This window comes from Perca fluviatilis, chromosome 12 (genome assembly GCF_010015445.1).
Source record: "Perca fluviatilis chromosome 12, GENO_Pfluv_1.0, whole genome shotgun sequence".
NCBI lineage: Eukaryota > Metazoa > Chordata > Actinopteri > Perciformes > Percidae > Perca > Perca fluviatilis.
This window is the reverse complement of record NC_053123.1, coordinates 6,995,137-7,013,852: the sequence shown is the minus strand read 5'-3', so window position 1 is coordinate 7,013,852 and position 18,716 is coordinate 6,995,137. Positions and strand designations below refer to the sequence as shown.

Below are 18,716 nucleotides of genomic sequence, written 5' to 3'. Positions count from 1 at the left end.
AAACTCACTCCACTCACCCTCTACTTCCACATTGAACCTGATGACATCATCAATGGCATCACAGCAATACACTCCCGAATGTGAGAACTCTGCTGATTGTATGACAATTCTTCTCATGGTGCCTTCTGATTGGATATGCAGACCCTCCATTGTCTGTAATTCCACCCCATTCTTGTACCAGTGCACTGGAGCTGCAGGGTCTGACAGCTCACAGTAGAGCACTATGGGGTTTCCAATTTCTACAAATTTGTTTCGATCCATTTCTGACATTGGTGAAAACTTGACAAGAGGAGCTGCAACATTTAGAAAAACAATAATGTTTTACATAATGAAGTCTTGTCTTTTAGGATAATGAACTGAAGGATACAGTACATTAGCGTTCTCTTGCATTGTTGGTGCCAACAATGTTTGCACATTTTCAAATTCCAGTTAAAACAAATAAAGAAACAATACATCTTAGGCCTACCAAGACATATATTCAAGCAAATTATGACAGTAACCCATACATACCTTGAATGTACAGTGCTGCAGAATCCCGGATCCCATAGGCAATAAATGTGATCTCGGCTCCATTGTCTGTATCACGTACTCCTCGAATGCGAAGAGATTGGTGTGTTCGTGACCGACGCATGGAATAATGTTCATCTTCCTGAAGCTGAGTACCATTTAAGAACCACGTACCGATAACTGAAGCAGAAAGCTCAATAGAGAACTGGGCATCTTGCCCCTCGGGTACCAAGGCATCCTGTAAGGGAGCTTGAATTCTGGCAACTGGAACTGGAAAAGAGAATTTGTACATGATTTAGCAAGCAATATCCTTAACAATGTTGTGATTTAATTAATCAATAACAAAAAACATGGCATAATTTATTTAGCACCTACCTAAGTGAACAGCTCTAGGGAACTCAACATTGTTGCTCTTTCCATATTTGTTTACACTGCAGATGCGAAATCGATAATCGGCTTCACATGGTACGCTGTCACCAAGGATCTCCACAGAGGTTGCAGAGTCAGTGGTCAGGCACTGTAGCCACTCCTGGGAGCCAGTGCCCACTTCCTGTCGCTCAAGCACATATCCAGATGGAGGGTTCTTCCGTGTGTCCTGAGCAGGAACCCATGAGAGAAGAGCTGCATTAGCACGCTCTGTGTTAATCTGCACACCCACTGGACAACTGGGAGGACAATGTCTGGCCGCTGAAACAGGAGAAACCTATTATGCATCAATTTCTCTTTGGACTGGAATAACTGATCAGTTGATCAATTCTAACTCTAACTTTTTGTGCAAATATTGTATTTGGAATACTACAATCTACAGTTGAGGGAACCTACCTTTCACTCTTAGCATAGAGGAAGTCTTGGATCTGCCTACAAGAAAAGTCACAAGGCCAGAGTCTTGGGGCATTGTATTAACGAAGACCAGGATGTGAGTCCGACCGAAAGACTTAAGGATGGTCTGATGTGTTTCACGCAGCTCTATTGCATCTTTATACCAATGTATGTCCATTTCTTCTTTTTCCACTTCAACACAAAAGGCAGCGTTTTCACCTTCCAATACATCCACTTTTCTTGGAAGCTTCCGCAAAATTGTCCCTGCAAGAAAAGCACTCCTTAGCACATTAAAAGGACAAGGATTTTGATTATCTAAAGGAAAACAAGAACCCTACAAACAAAAAAAAAAGTGATATATCATTTGTAATTGCCTGCCAGAACAACACATATATAACACAAGTAGTGTCTGATCTAACACTCATTAGGACAGCATAATTTGTCAATGCCTTCTAAAATCTTTACAAATCAGCGTTGTAAAAATAAAACACTTTTCTGATCTGACATTGCTGTGGTATGCTAAGGTTTGGTTAGGCTAATGCAATAAAATGACCTTAAATGGAATTGCCTTTTAGATGTAACCAGCGATATTCTTATCTGTCCAATGTGTTGTAGTTCCAGACACTGGGTCCGGAATAGGGCGGACAATGAGAATTTTTGTCCACCCACTTTCAGGTTTTAAAGTATAGTCACTCTATTAACCAGCGGTGCAGCTAGATCAGGCGTTTGCGTCACGTTTTGGGTCACCTGTAACCGGAAGTGAAGTAATGTAACAGATGTACTGATTTTAACCCAAACTATGCTCTTTTTTAAAACTTAATCAAGTAGTCTTGTTGCCTAAATGTAACCAACGTTTCACAACGTTAATGCCGTGTTTAAAACTGCAACGTCAATTCTCTGGTTTAGATGAAGACTGAAAACGCTCCTGTGGGTTGTATTTCCTGCTACCATTAGGGGTGTGGAATAAACAAGCTATAATGTCGTATGATTTAGAGCAGAGGTCTTCAACATATTTTTAGGCCCTAAACTATTCAATTAATAATAATTTACATATTCATATATCATGTTTTAATGTCAAATATACATGTGGAAGGCACAGTGAATAAGCTTAACTGTATATGTGGATGCCACCATAGTGGCTACCTTACCTATAGGCCAGTAAGCGTATCATCAATGTGTTGAGGTTGTTGTTTTTACGATATGTTGGATTCATGTTAATGTATATTTTCAGACATATTTTAATTAACTTTCAAAAAAGTATTAAACTATAATTTGGCGGCCCCCCTGCAGTGAGTCTGAGGATGACCTAGGGGTTTAAAAGGAATTGTTGCACTTTGATAATTTTATCCTGTTTTACCTTTCACAGCTACCTCTGCAATGCTTCTGCCCCCATCGGGCATCTCGCAGAGGTAAATCCCATCATCGTCAACTCCAATGTCACGGATAGTTAGTCGCCGTTTTGTTCCCCACTCCTCCATTCCATATTTGGCCCCTGGCTGCAGTCGTCTATCCTCCAGATACCATGTGATGGCAACAGAGTCCTCTGGAACTTCACACTCGAGAACAGCCAAATCTCGTTCCCATACTTCTAGATCAATGAGAGGCTGCTTGAACTGCACAGGCGGCTCTGGCACCAAAGAGGAGGAAACACACCAGTTTGATTAAACCAATGCGACATCTCCTATGATTTTCCTTTTAATTTCTATCAAAAAAATTACTAGTGTTACTTAATCAATATGCATTCTTCAGGCAAGTCGACCCTGCAAAAAACTCACAAAGCACCTCATCTAAGTCCTTGTAGTAAACAGTGTAAATTGAAATATATTTGGCAGTAAATTCCAGTGTAGCAAACAAGATGTGCAAAATCATGAGACAAGTGGCTCATTTAGTTAAGGAATGGAAGGGTCATTAACACACTGGTGTTAGATAGGAAATAAACTGTTTGTAACTGACACCATCAGACAGTACCAGACAGTTGTAAACAAAAGAACGTGGGCTGTATTTAGTAGTCTGTGTGCAAAGCTCTTAATTTTCTTAACTTACCAATGTTTTAAGTCCAATTAAACACAGACAACTAATGAAATACATTCACTATTCCATTTAAATCACCTTTAAATCTACCCACTGACCATTAATCCAATGCTACTGTCTTAATCTCTGACTGACACAGTGCTATACTGTCTGTTGGTGCCATGAGTTTGGACTTCTCTGAGCCATGTGAGAAATCTGATCCCCAAAGACTTCGATCACATGGACACCCCCCGAAGACCTTTCACAAGCTGAGTGACTTTGCAGACATCGTACTGCTGTTGGAATCCACCTCAAGCTGATGAACTTTTCCTGTTTAGATATCTCTCGGGTTAAATTTCAGATCATTATTTAATTGCATTAATCCTCCAGTAGACCAGGATTGAATTGCTTTTAATGCAGCTGGTGTTGAATCATTAGACTATATTTGCAGCTCACTGGCCTGCTGACCAGCCCTTTTATGAATTCAACTGAATGATGATACAAAGCCATATACCTGATGTTTACGTCAATGAGTTCCTTAAAGGGCAACTGTTATATAGAATTTTCAGGATTATACTTGCATTTTTTTGTTTGTACTAGAACATGTTTACATGCTTTAATGTAAAAAAAAAAGAAAAGAAAAAAACTTTATTTTTCTCATACTGCCCATTGCTAGTTGAAGCTGTAGCTACTGCAACAGAGTATATAGCAGGACTTTGTACCGTGAAAAATCACCAAATATTACACAACCAGACATGTCCCAGCAGTAAAGTGACAGGAATTTGGGGAGAAATGACCAGCATTGGCCGAGATTACAGCTATGCTAACAATTTCTAAATAAAGGTTTTTAAACCAAATACTACTAACAGAAAATGTTTCAGGAGTAATGTGACCCGAATTGGGGAGAATTTAACGACACTGGCAGCCAAGGTGACATTGTTTACTGCCGTTAACATGTAGTTACATTGGACAATGTTAACAACGCAGTGGCTTAGAAAAAAGAACCTGCAGCAGTCCTGCCTAACCTGGAGCAGATGACCAATCATAGCAGGCCGGTTTAGAGTTGCTTAACACTTAGTCAAGAGTTTAAAAACTGTTGAAACCGGAGCGTTCAGAACAGTTGGAAATCTGAATGTTTTAGCTCACAGGGATTTGTCTAAAATACGTTTACCTCATTATTTGAATGTTTTGACCACGTTTAATATGAAAATTCAACATTGTAACATTGTAGATATGACAGAAAACATGGAAAAGCGTAATATCTGACCTTTAAGTATTTTGTGAGCAGCAACATGTGTCATACCATAAGCATCAGTGTGCTTTAGTACAATTTGTGCTGTTATTTGCTTCTATATTATCTTCTATATTGAATATTGGGATAATATTCTTTTATAGTTCTCAGGTATATACTTTGAATGTCAAATTAGGTTTTTGGAAGATAGGGACGATTGTTAACAATACGTAATAAAAAAAAAAAACAGTCAAAATATCTCCTTAATGATAACATGTTTGTAAGATTACTGTATATCAAATCATATTATTTCACCATCTTCGACACAATATCACCGTTCATTGTACTGCCATAAAACATTTTAAAGTTTAATTTTGCCTTCCCTGTCTGGCCCTGTCCCCAATAAATGATCTCAGAGCACCTCTTTGGAGATATCTCATTGACATCATCATGTCAAATGGACAGAAATCTGATCCAAGAGCCCACCACACCCTCACTCACTCCTTTACTCACTGCAAAAAGCATCACAGTCTGCACTTCACTGTCTGACTTCACTTTTTAAAGTGTACCTACAATTCTATATATACAAAATTTTACAAAATTATCTCAACTTACCCTTTACGGAGAGGTGTACAGCACTGAGGGTTTGCCCGGCAGTATTTGATGCAGCACAAACATAAACTCCATTATCCTTCTGCTTACAGTACAGAACTTTAAGTGTGAAGTATCCTTCTCTGTCCTCGTATAACAAATAACGCCTTCCGGACAGTATCAGCCTGCCATCTTTCCTCCAAATGATTTCTGGTTTGGGTTTCCCAGTCACAAAGCAGCGGAATTTGGCATGTTTACCCTCTGTCACTGCAAACATTTTCACTTTAGTTGACTTGGTCATGGTGTCGTCTTTGAGCCGATATGACACTTGCCTACTGCTCCTCTGTTTTCCCTGATGGGCTTTCCAGTGGCCATTCGTGTAGCCATTACGATTTCCCTCTTCCTCATGTCCTGGGCCTGCATCAACCAGCAACACAGCTCCTGCCAACGCTTCCCCAAACTCATTCCTGGCTTTGCATGTATATACACCACCATCTGGAGCACGAGTCTTAAAGATCTTGAGCTGGAACCATCCACCGTCCTGGAAGCCCACAGTGAAATGTGTACTTTCAAATATTTCATTGAGTTTCCTGCCATCCTTTTCCCAGACAACCTCTGGTCGTGGGTTTCCCCAGAGCTTACAAGAGAAGACAGCATCATCCCCACGACCGGCGCGAGTGGAGAGGGGCTTGATGAGGAATCGTGGCTTATTTTCCTCTCGGAACTCCATCTCTTGTGCTTCGCCTTCCACCTTTAGTGTGGCCGCTGCATATGTTTCCCCAATGCTATTCTTTGCTTTGCATATGTACTGGCCACTATCCTCGGTGGTCACAGCTGAAATGATAAGATTGTAAACATTTCCATCCTCGAAGACCCTGTATCGTCCCTGTGGGTCAATCTTTTCATTGTTTCGCTCCCAGATAACTGCAGGCCTTGGATCACCACCAATTTGACACTTCAGGACTGCATCAGTTCCACTTTGTACCACCACGGGTCTCGGATAGGCCAAGAAACGTGGTGCACCACCAAACACATCCATTTCTGCTTTGCTGTGAGCCTCACTTCACCTTAAGCAGTCCAGGATAGTTATAAGTGGCAGTTATTCACTGAGGGAAGACCAAGTCCAACTTCTGCACTGCAAATTTCTAAAAGAGAAAAAAACAGATGGATTACTTTACCAAACCGCTTGTGAGATTGAAATAAATTAAAAAAATGGGTCATTTGCCAGATCATTCAACATTGTATATAATAACTGTACATGTCATAACATTATATTTTTAGCCTTCATGTTATAAGGAAATTAACCCTCATACTTTGAAATTGAAAATATAACTTCTGTCATTCAAGCACGCAGCCTCCGTGCATGTGTTTCAGCGCAAACGGATGGTATGATTATTAGGGCTAATTGAATTAGATCTGTCTGCATGAGAGAAAAACACAGGCTAGCAGTGAGAGGGGGGACAGCCTAGTCCTATTGCAACAGCAGCCACAACACATAGCCAGTACAGCTGGTGCTGTATTTCAATGGGAAAGTGCTTAATATAGTACGGCCTAAATAAAGACCTGCGAGGGAGTGTGTGTCAGGTATCACAAAGAAGGCTCTGAAACCGGTGTGCTCACACAAACACAGGCCAAAATCACAGTCTGCAATCAAAATACGCTGAGCATATGTCACTGTTAAAATAAAAATAATTTTAACAGTGACATTCAAAGAAAGACCACCCTAACAGAGCTGCCGTCACACGCTTTTTTTGGCAGCTCTGTCTGTACTCATATTCATGAATAAATCTCAGTTAGGCAATCCTAGAAATTTTGTTTATACTAAAAAAATTTCATTCTTTCTCTCCTCCCTTTTTACAATTTGTGCAATCTCATTCTTTACCTAAAATTTTCGTTTTAGACCCTTTGAACTTGAAAGAATATATGTATGTATATGAATGTATGTAATATATGTAAACTGAGTTTATGTGTTTTGGGACAGCTCCCAAATAGTGCTGTAACTTAGTCCTATTTGATGCATGTCTCACGTCTCAAGGAAGGCAATCTCAGGATAGTGTTTTTTAAAGCCACCGTTTTGTCCATCATAATATTACATAGGGTTTCTTTTGAAGGAGAGTTTTTACTGAAACAGGTAATACTATATTAATGATCATATTCACAATGACATGTTATTCAAACACAAAACACAAACCCTGGTCAAATACTGGATAACTGAACAATACTGTCTTGTATGCTTTTCCTACTTTTAATGTATTGTCAATCTTTATGTGAGACTCATGCTGACTAAAACAGAAATACAGCATCCATTTGATTATAGTTTTTCCAGCTTACCTTAAACATTGTAGGCTAAATTGAATTGCATTTAAATATTGATGTAAAAGACAAAGTTTAACGCAACAGTTTTCATTGCTTTACAATTCATATTTTTTTTACTTATAATTGAACTGCATGTTGATGGAAATCTATTTTGTAAATTTTGTATAACCCTTGAATATATTATTTGATATAAATGGGTGTTTACGTGAATTGTATAGGTTGCAAAACTGTTTCACATTGCAAGATGTTTGATTAATGCAGTTTGGACATTGCGTTGAAAGTCTTCAATATTCCCTCCGGAGGTTTAAAGAGAGGAGATTAACCCCTGTGTTTACTTGTCTGATTTAATTGGAATGACCTCTGCCCCTTGTGAAGCTGTGCTGTGTACCCCCTCACATGACCTACCTCGCTTCAGTCGCCGGGAACGACCGTCAACATACATTCCGCACTTGCAATCTCTCTTTGAGGTAAGAAGCAATGCCAACCGTCTCCTGAAGGCTGAGTAATGTCCCAAGTTGACTTCAGATTCAGACACATGCTCTTCATCAAAGGTCCCAAGTTCTACTCCAGTACATCTCTAAAGACCTTTTTTTTCCCCATAGGAGGAACAGAAAACAGATCTTCAGTGTCCACACCAGCTTCCCGTTTAACAACTTCAGAGTGGTCCCCCAATCTCTGTGTCGTTCAGGCCTTAGACAACCCAAGTGTCATTGTTCGTGGAATACCGTTAAATGCTTTTGCAGCTGCTGCTGTCCCCTAAAAATACTGTCTGCCTCGATGACAGCAGTGAAGATAAGTCAGGCACTTCCATTCACTTGCCAGCAGGGGCTAAAGATAGTTCAGGTGGCCAATGCATGCAGACTGCTGAGCTTCCTTGAGGCCTTGCAATAAAAATCTAAAGAGAAGAGAACGCTTCTGGTCTCCAAATATTTTAAAGCTCGCCTTCTCTAAATCTCCAGCATTTGTTCACAAGTTGTTCACACGTTATTAGAAAGTGTGCTGACAGTAGAAAGCAATTGTTACTTGTAACAGGAATAAATTAGTTAAAACATGGCTCTGAAAGTTCCACCTTATAGTGCATTGTCATTAGGCTGGTATGAACAGATACTACGAATCTAAGAACAAAAAGCAAAACATAACAAAATTATAAGCTGATGTTTTACGGTTCTTAAACACGGTTAACCTCAACAGGTCTATATTTATCAGCATGTACAATTCTGAAAACAGTCCAGCCTTAAAACATTTATTAATTACAAGGGATAGAAGAGGGGGAAGCCTTTGCTGCTGCTGCTCACTGTACCATTATAACATCTCTCTTTTACTAGGGTGGGGGGAGTTAGATAGAAGTGAGGTTAACAGACCTTTGTAGCCTTGGCGGTCAGGTTTTTGTAGGTAATGTAGGCACCAGTTTTTGATGAGGAAGAAGAGTGCAAAACTATCTCCTAACTCATCTAGGAACACCAAGCAGAGGCTTGGTTAGTGGCTTTTATATTTTTGGTGGACAGGACCCAACCCATGGATATTCAAACGCACTCTTCTTGAAGTGTTGCAACACCAACAGCCAAATTCGGTGGAATATGTGCAAAAGAGATGTGTACAGATGTTGTTTTGGTCAACGTCCTGCTCACTTACTAGATTGTACTTGCTTGATGTGTGCAACTTCAAGTCCATGTGTGGTCCTGAAGCGAGGATCGAAAGTTGATACCAGTAGGCTTCCACACAGCAGAGTGTTGTGCTTACATTATCTCACCTGCTAGTATTCAGTGACAAGGTATCTTGAGCACAAATATATGATCTACCTTTTCAGCACTGTCAACCAGGACAACTGTGCATTTGACACCCACATTTAATTCATCAGTAGCAGAGTATGGAAAGCATCTCCATCCCATGCAAATTCTTGATGTTTGGCTTGATGTGTCCAGTACAATGGAGCTCATGCTTGTCCTTACCTGCTGTTAATACACTGGCTTTAATACATGTACAAGTACACTGCTTCAATTTAAATATGTGCAAGTTAGCACTTGCAGGCAGTGGTGGAAGAAGTATTCAAATCATTTACTTTAGTACAAGTAGCGATAGCACACAATAAAAACACTCAATTATGAGTAAAAGGTCCTGCAACAAATTGTAATCAACCCTGTACAAGTATTTTTCTGAATTTTCTTTTTTAATTAAGGTGTTCATTGAACCCTTTTGACAGAGTGAAAAAAATAATGCAATTTAAAATTGCACGTAAGAAATTTTGTTTGTCTCATGATGTAATCAGCTTTTAAAATAGAAATGTAATATAAAAGATAAATGCCTTATCTCAATTTGTTTTCTTTTAGGCAAAATATATGTTTTTAATTGCATTTATATTTTAAATATATCCAGTAATACACACACATGCACAATAACATATGAATCTACAGTAGAGTATCAAATATTTCCCTTAAAAATGTAGTGCAGTAGAAGTATACATTGAGAACAAGTACCTCAAATTTACAGTACAGTACTTAAGTAAATGTACTGACTTGCCAGTTAGTAACTATGCTATGCAGTATTGATACTATCATTGATTCAGTGGCAAAAATGGAAGTCTGACCAAAACCATAGATGAAAATGAAATAGCTTGTTTATTGTTTAATTTCTGCTGGGGGATTTTGGAAGTTTAGCAGTTAGTTTAGGCCTTGTAATATTATACATCATATTTTAATAATAAACCAGTTTATTTACAATATGTACTGTATAAGCTCATAGTGCCAAAAAAAAAAATGTTTATGCTACTCCATCCAATTCCAATAGTTTATGCAGTTTGACCTTCCTTTTCCTTCTTTTACAGGAGCCAATAGGCAGTATTTGAAACTATGCCTTGTAGTAGTGAGGGGATTGGACAGCACGTGGGCCTGGGTTTTTCAGTGTGTGATAGTGAGACCGTCTTAGCGTAGGCTGCAGTGTCCCTTCAGCTGTTTAGTGGCTCCACAGCCCCACACTCCCCACACTGTCCCTCCTCCATGATTTCAGCTGTTGGAAGTAATGTGATATAAGTCCGACCCCTGTAACTGGTTATGAAATTCTTTGGGCCTGCGACTGAGTAACAACTTAAAGGGCTGTAATGTTATCAGACCTCACATGTCCTGAACTAAGAAGGAAAATGTTGTGTGTTGTTTCTCTATCTTGTATCAGATAAAGATAAACGTGTTTGTGTATGTATATTGGCCACCATACTAAGAACACAACAGCGTTTGGGTTTACCACATCAAGAAAAGCTGTCAAGTAATGTTTTCACACTTTGCTGATAATGATATTCTGGTTGTCGTTCTAAGAGCAAATTTCAATCTTTCCTTCTCTTTGCAAGCAGGCTAAAATTAATCTGCAAATACTATTAAATCTCTCTTCTATCCCAGTCACAGGTCGCATTCATCACTTCTACACAAATAAACACTGAGATTATTTATATTATTGATTTCTGCCTCAGCGTGTATATTGTCTTTACAAAACTGATTTGAATAAAAAAAAAAAAAGTAAAGTAGTAGTGTTTAAAGTAGGCTGGAATTTCCAGCGGCACCGGAGCAATCTGGGAAGTGGAATGTCGTGGATATAGAACCGAAATAGAATCCTAACAAATGGGGGGGGGTCCTTTGTCTAATTTATTTGAGTTTAGGGCTCCTTGAAGAAGAAAAAATTTGGAAACCACTGCTTTGAGGTAAAATGTGTCAACGAAACAACACATCTTGTTTCAATATTTCCATTTAAACAGAGGTTTTAAGTTTAAGGCTTGTTTTCATTGAGCTGTTAGTACTTTGGACACTGAACATAGAGTCATGATTGTATAATAAAGCATTTTGACCCTATTAAAATAATTCTATTCTAAAATAATAATAATAATATGATTTTTAAATGAATAAGTTGTCATTTTACTTTGAATACACTATGATCCTATACTGTAGCAAGTCTTCCAGTGTTGTTCCAGGTATCAAAAAAAAGCCAAAACAATTAGCATGACTACAGCTGTGACCCACTGCTTGTCAGATGATGATAATTGAAGTTTCATTATAGAGCTGCGGTTGGCACTACATATTACTCTTTGTGAAAAAGAGTCCCGCCCTGCTCTCTGTGAGGTTACACTGCAACATAGCATTTAACAGACAATTTTGCCTTTCTTTTCCCTGACATTGGAATGTGAGCAAAGCAGACATTCACAGAGCTGTGGACGTGTTCAGACAGTAGCCTGAAGGCCTACAGATAGAGACACTAATACAGTCTAATACATAGTGCCAGAGGACTGAACCCAATGCCTTTTCCCTGTGATAACAAATACACCTTATATGCTGAAAGAAGTCATAAAGAAGGTACTACAGGTACCTGGTACATGTAAAGAAAGTACCATTACATAAGTGTTTTATTAATGTTATAAAACCGTCCAATCCAAGACATGCATCAGTTCTTAGGCCTAGCTGTACTTCTGCCTGGAACTGCTGCATTGATGGGTAAAGTCTTCTTTTATGCGTGTGGCAATGGTGACAAAAGCCAAGCTGACATTAATATATTGCATTGTTTACATTTAGTTGCATCCTCTTTTTATTTGTTGTTAGTTTGGTGTATTTGACAAAAAACATAAACATTTATATCAATTAAAATCAAGTTACATATGAGACTTTTTCCCGTATTTTTCACAATGAAGTTTGGGAGTTTTTACATCATGATTGCTGTTGTTTCTTCACTCCAACAAGTTCCACACAGGACACAAGACTGGGTTATCTAACACGGACACACACAAAAAGAAAAGAAAAACCAACCAAACACAATCAACTGTGTATACTTTTGGGTGACAGCAGTGCAGAGATTACTTGTACAGGACCAGAATCACCTACCCTCTGCAGAAAAGAACACCAACTTCGTCCTCTGGTGGCCATGTTGTGTAAGTGCAACATGCCACAACTCAACTCATGTTCAAGCTTTTGAGGGCTAATAACAAGACTAGTTTTATTTGAGTATGATTCGATGGTTTTATTTTGTCATTGATCTGAACAGAAGCTAGAGATGTAAGTGGGACTAAAAGATGGTGATCTTTGAGTAATTTGGAATCATTTTTGCATACAATATAACAGCTCTACCACTTCTCACTTATGCAACTGCTCTTTTGTGCATAGCCTATTTATACCCCTTGTCATATATTGTTATTTTGCTAACATATTGCATGTTCTGTAGCATGGGCATATTAGTTATAGGCTACAGTAGGCCTATGAGATGACTCTTAGTTCTTCTTTTTGTTTTCTTTCTTTCTTTTTTTATAAAAAGGCATTTATTTTTACATTGCTAAAAAATATCTCTTCCTCTTCTTACCTTTCTTTAACCTCTAAGCAAAATAAAGGAAAGTAAATAAGCCTTCCCTGAAACTGCATGTGGTCATTATCTTGTCAAGTCCGGTCTTGTGAGCCCACTACTCGATAAGGTGGTGACAGTGTAAACTTTGCATGAGTGACAGAAGATTTTCCGGGGGAAAAATTTGGTTTACACAGCTCAGGCTGTAGTTTGTCACCTATTCACACATCCACTCAAGCTAATGTCAGTAGAGGGACATAACCTTAAGCTTGACACGTTTGTCACGAGAGACACAAGCTGTCTGTTCTCTCATCATTGTTAAAATGTCAGAAGCGGGGTGGGGGGGGACAGTTTTGCACCCCAAATAAATACAAATCAGAATCAGAAAATGTTTATGGCCAAGTAAGTACTTACAAAGAATTTGCCTTGGAGGTTGGTGCATACACAAACAAAGAAAAATATTGAATATTAATGATCTTATGTTGAATTTTACGTTGATTTCATGTCGATTTTAGAATGGTTTCTCTGTCTTTGTATTGTGAAGCAACAGATTGTAGCACTATGCCCAAGACAAATTTCCACTCAGGGACAATAAAGTGTATTCTATTCTATTCTATTCTATTCTATTCTATTCTATGGAATAAACAATAAATACAGAAACAAATACTAAATAGCTGTTCAACATAAGCAAAAAGAAATAAAGAGGCTGAATGGATTGAGTGCAGTATGTGCAAAAGATGGCCCATGTGCAATGGGCCAATAGCCTATTTGTAAAAAATAAAAAATAAAAATAAATAAAAACAATATTCTTGTTCTTCTTCTGTCTTAATATTATTATTTTTGTTATTATTATAGTATGTTTTGGGATGATACCGGTCCCTGATTATACAAGCGACTGCAACTTTACAACCGGTGGAATTTGTTCCCTTTTAGGACCTGGCGGAAGTCCCTGATGTGAAGCCGTGCAGGCCCCCCCACACGTCTCCTCAGTCTCCAGCAGAGCGCTGAGTCCCCATCAGCTGTTGGAGCCGCGTGCAGCAGCAGCAGCAGCAGCAGCAGCAGCACCGGAGCTGGACCAGGGAAGCTGGGCACACTTTACACCCCGGTACACCCCATGTAGCTTTCCCACTCCCTTTCCCAGTCAAAGAAGAAGATGAAGATGAGGTACATTTTTTTTGGGGCGTTTGTATTCCAACTTTTTTTGTAGCCTAATTGCAGTAAAGCGCTACAGTTGTGAACGTGATTGCTTGCTTCCTCTGCAGGTGTTCCTCATGGCTGGAGCGCCTTCTCGGCTGCGTCCTAATTCTCGTCAGCTCAGCTGCGTCGCAGTGGCCAGGTAAGCGCTAATACTGGACACATGAATGGAACGGCTCCGATGGCAGGCTGTAACCTTAAGTTAGTTTTACTTTCTTGAGAAACCTTTGCCACATTTACAGTGTTTTCTAGCGACACCATGTGCATTGTTAATAAGCCTTTGGTAAATCAATCTCCTGATACACTTGAGGGTTCCTTCACAATAAAAGTTTAAAAACGTAAATGACTTGCTTGCACTGAGACATATAGCCTACTTTATGGGAGGCTGCTGGAGGTTATCTGTAACCTTTTATTGAAAAATGAGTTCAGATAGTTACAACTGCAAGCTACTGTACTGTATGTGTCCCTCAGTTCTCACAAGAATGATGGTTTACACAACTCAACCCTGGAAGGTTGTAGAGCCACACTTCAGTCAGTTATGGCATTACTGTGTGGTTGGTCACTACTGTCTTTTCTTTGGCTGGGATTGCATTTGTCTACTGCTTATTCTTATCTCTTTAAACAGCCCCCCCTTTTATGTATCACTAATAGACTGACTAGCATGGTTGCTGCGATGACACATTGTTAGGATTTAGTGATAAAACCCAGCAGTTTGTCCATTCGGAGAAGTGGCTTTAGGAGTGTTTACTGGTTTTTCTCAAGTCCAAAGTCTGCAGTGCTCAGAAACCTACATTGCGTCTTTGTTTGCCCTGTGTCTTGCTCTGTGTCTAACCAGAGGCTGTTGCTCGTAGTGGCTGCATCTAAATATTGAAAGATGTTTATGTTCCCCGTTTTCCCTTCTGATGAGTTAGCACAAACACAATTCGTACTTGTATCACCCCAGCAGTTATAATGTCAGTACCTTTGAACCATCAGGAAACAGGATGATTTCTTTTACACACAATGGTAATGGTGTTAAAGAGCTAAATGAGCCGCTGAATGAAAGAACTCTCTTCTGCTTCTGAATAATTCATCCTTTGAACCTCACTTATGTCCTTCATTTAATTTAGTAAACGTGGAGTTGGAGAACTGAGTCACTGTCAGATGGTAGGGAGAGGAAACTGAGAGGACATTGATTAATATTTGATCGACTTTGATCACAACCAGCTAGATGCGGTGTTTTAGGAGCTGTTGGGAGCAGACACACTTTGACTGTACTCATTGTATTGTCTTTTGTAACTAATCCAACCCATCTAGTATGATGAGCAGGTTTGATCAAATTGTTTGCATTTTGTCATTCATCTACCTTCTGTTGGTCCTTCTTTTTTGTTCAAGAGAAAAAAGATGGAGAATGTTAATATAAAACGATTATATTAACATTCTCCATCTTTATCGTCAATGGAGTTCAGAACAGGTAAAAAAAAAACTTTCAAAGGCTAGCCTAAAACATATTTCAAGTAACGCTCAAACAACGTGACATTTTCACCGTAATGCTGTCCCGTCTGTGTGTGTCCAGGTTGAAAAGGCCTGCCACTCTGTCACAAGAGCAATGGCTTTGGCTGCCTGCGACATGGTTGAATTAGGTCTGATTCATTCCCAGTCCCTGGCTGGGTCAGGAATCCCTATTGTCATGTGATCTTTGACATGCACCCAGCGTGGTTTTGCCTGAGAGAGTCAGGGGGAAGGCAGGGGGAGGGAGGGGGGAGGGGAACGGCTGTAGGGGGACACCCCACTGTGCCATTTAATGGCTGAATTAGATGCCACATTAAAAATCACAGCTGGTTTGGGGTTCTCTCCTTTTCAGTGCAGCGCATGGTGGCCGAAGGTACAGGGGTTGACGCGTCGCATTATGCATGTATAGTTGCAGCATTTGCAGGAAAACATCTGCTTCCATATCTCAGATGTGTCCTGAGAATGACGATCTGAACTTTTGCGTTTTATTCTAGTTTTCTCTCTGTAGCTGCAAAAATCAGTTTTGATGATAGTTTTTAAGTTCAGTTTCTTGGATAATTGAACATTTTGATTTTGTTTTCCTGATTGTCATTTTACCACGCTATTCAGGATTCGATCCACTTCAAAATTTCCGTTTGCTGTGTGAATGGATTTTTGAAAGCTTTAACAGTGACGACCAGTGAAGGCAGTTAAGGGGAGACACTTGAATAATTATCAGTGTATAGTAAGTAAATGCACTACTTGAAGAAACAAATCTTTCTTCCTTTTTTATTTGCAATTCTAATGGCATGTTTGCCTTTATTAGATAGCAGAGAGACTGGCAGGAAATTGTAGGACAAATATAGGGGGAAGGGACGGTCCTTGACTGAGTTCAAACTTGACACGTTGTGGTGACATTATGTTCCACTGTGCCAACAGAATGCCCCACCTGTGCCGTATTATTTTTAGTGATAGTGCAGGTGGTTGCCAATGAATAGCAGCATTTTAATGAACATTTAAAAATAAATCGATTGCACAAAATATGCCATTCTGCTTGTGATTACCCTTGTGCAGCACTTATACACACACAGAACATTGACAACCGCATGATAATACTAACAAAGATAATTCAGGTCTACATGGTGTGAGTTCTGTCAATGCAGAAGGAGAGAGCTGGAACTTAGGTGAAGAGTAGGTGATTAAGTTTTCAAAATGAAAGTGTAAAACCAGTTTCTTTTGGGAAAAAAAAAAAACTGCTCCGTACTGAGATAAAGAATTAGAAAATGTACCAAAGTACTTAATGGTTTTCATTGAAACTAATACAATGTTCAACTTTAGCTACATAGGCTACATTTTGATGGATGTAGGACAAAGTACACAACAAACTTTGCGCACACAATTCTATTCTTGACATCCCTTTATAAGGCATAGGCCTACAAGTATTCAAATATACAAATGAAAGGACATTTATGGACAATTTGCTGAAATAAAAAAATTAAAGAAATCATAAAATGTATTTTGATTGACCACAAGTGTAGGAATTTGTAAAATACATGTAATTCTGCACTTTGTCTTATTTTAAAAATCACAGAAACACAGGTTTTCAATGCAGGACGTGGACCAACACTGAATTTCTAAAAAAGACACAACTGGTATTGTAATCTCTAGACCTCACAGTACAGTACTCTGAGTTCAAGTCTACCCCTTCAAAGTCAGGTTTTCTCTGGCAAACGACTATTAGATTGGTGCCTCTGTTAGGATCATTTTAACTCACAAATGAAATAAATGGACCGACTGTGCACAGATTCGGCTGACTCATTGAACCTTGTGATGTCTAATCCCTGGATTTTCTAGTCGGTAAACCTACTTATTCATGATCGACTTCTTTGGTGGTGCCTCAAGGCTCGGAAGTCCCATCTAGGATTGTTTGGTTGTAGCATTTAAAAGATCATTAAAACCTCTGCTTGGACAATTGTATATATATTTGAGTGTCAAGTTTGGCTTGTGACTTTCAGTGTTTGCTTACGTGTGTGTGTGTGTGTGTGTGTGTGTGTGTGTGTGTGTGTGTGGGGGGCATTCAAAATGTCAAGTGGGTGTCTGTACCTCCCTTTCTGGCTCCTTTTTTCAGCATTTTTTCAAAGTTTGACTCAAGGGATTGACACTTCCTTTATGCATGTCTGCTCTTACTCGTGCCTGTATGGCAACTGTCTTTTGTCTGTCATTCACCAAGACACAGCTACCTCTACAAGCTCTCAAATCAGGTTTCAGATGCTTCAGTAATGGACTGAACAGGCCTTTTTAAAATCCCATTTGATGCTTTGCTGTAAAAACACTCGAGACCCCATATGAAGCTGTTTTTTTTGTTTCATAAAGACTGTCACAACAAGGTTTATAAGGTAATTTCTGTCCGTCTCTTAAAACTAGTACAGCGTAACAGGACCACACTCTAATGCAGCACAGCTGTCCAAAACCAGGACAAAAAAAGTGTCTAAACACTTACTATGGAGACTAAAAAGGAAATGTAGATATGGTGTAGTTTACTTCAATGAGGATGTGTTTTTGTAAGAGAACCACGGTGGTCACATCCTGCTTTGATTACTTAATTCAACCCATCTGGATCCTGTAGTGAATCGTAAGACTTGTATATCTGTGTTGGACATTGAAAAACACACGGCCCAGTTTGAGAATCAACCCAGCGTCACCAGGCACGCTGTTTGAATTAAGGTGGATGTACACATCGGAAGCATAAAGTGAACGGGATTGTGGCTTTGTTTTTCATACTCTTTTACATGAGTTCCATCTACCACTTATATATTTCCTAAAATTCTAAAATTTAAAATAACATTGTGGTAAGCTTATGCACAACATATGAGTTCATAACCAAAGCAGGGAGGGAGTGAATGTGGCCAGAGTCCTAGGATAACGTTGATCTGCCAGATAACTGCTCAAATCGAGGGAAAACATTGAGAGTTCATTTATTTATCATACAGTAAAGCAAGCTTCTGCTTGCTGCATTCATTTAAAATTCTTGTTGGATTCAGTTATCGTTTTTACCTTGCAAGTGCTGATATCAGAAACCTAAGTGAATGTCCGCTGTCGTTCTGGATCGGACTTTACAGGAAAAGAGCATTGTGTAAATCATTTTAGACAAAACAACTGGCCACAGTAAATAGAGTGACTTGATTATGTAGACAACATAGTTTTGTTAGCATTGCACTTGCAGGGCTTTGCTCAGTATTTGTGATCCCCTATCATCTTGCTCTCTAGGTCACGG

General features: G+C 39.2%; 1 protein-coding gene across 6 annotated transcripts in view; it reads right to left on the bottom strand.

The window, feature by feature from the left end:
* The window catches only part of obsl1b (obscurin like cytoskeletal adaptor 1b), a 38,485-nt gene extending 30,199 nt beyond the window's left edge, over positions 1-8,286 (bottom strand). For 2 of the 6 annotated variants that reach the window (XM_039817562.1, XM_039817563.1), the window contains exons 1-7: positions 7,880-8,285; positions 5,183-6,303; positions 2,684-2,953; positions 1,330-1,590; positions 883-1,194; positions 511-777; positions 18-293 (exon numbers count right to left, since the gene is read on the bottom strand). In XM_039817562.1, coding sequence (XP_039673496.1) covers positions 18-293; positions 511-777; positions 883-1,194; positions 1,330-1,590; positions 2,684-2,953; positions 5,183-6,197 — 2,401 coding nt within the window. In that variant the 5' untranslated portion in view covers positions 6,198-6,303; positions 7,880-8,285. Of the gene's footprint in view, positions 1-17; positions 294-510; positions 778-882; positions 1,195-1,329; positions 1,591-2,683; positions 2,954-5,182; positions 6,304-7,879 lie in introns of all 6 variants that reach the window. The other 4 variants (XM_039817561.1, XM_039817564.1, XM_039817565.1 and 1 more) reach the window with 4 other exon arrangements.
* Between the last annotated feature and the right edge of the window lie 10,430 nt (positions 8,287-18,716).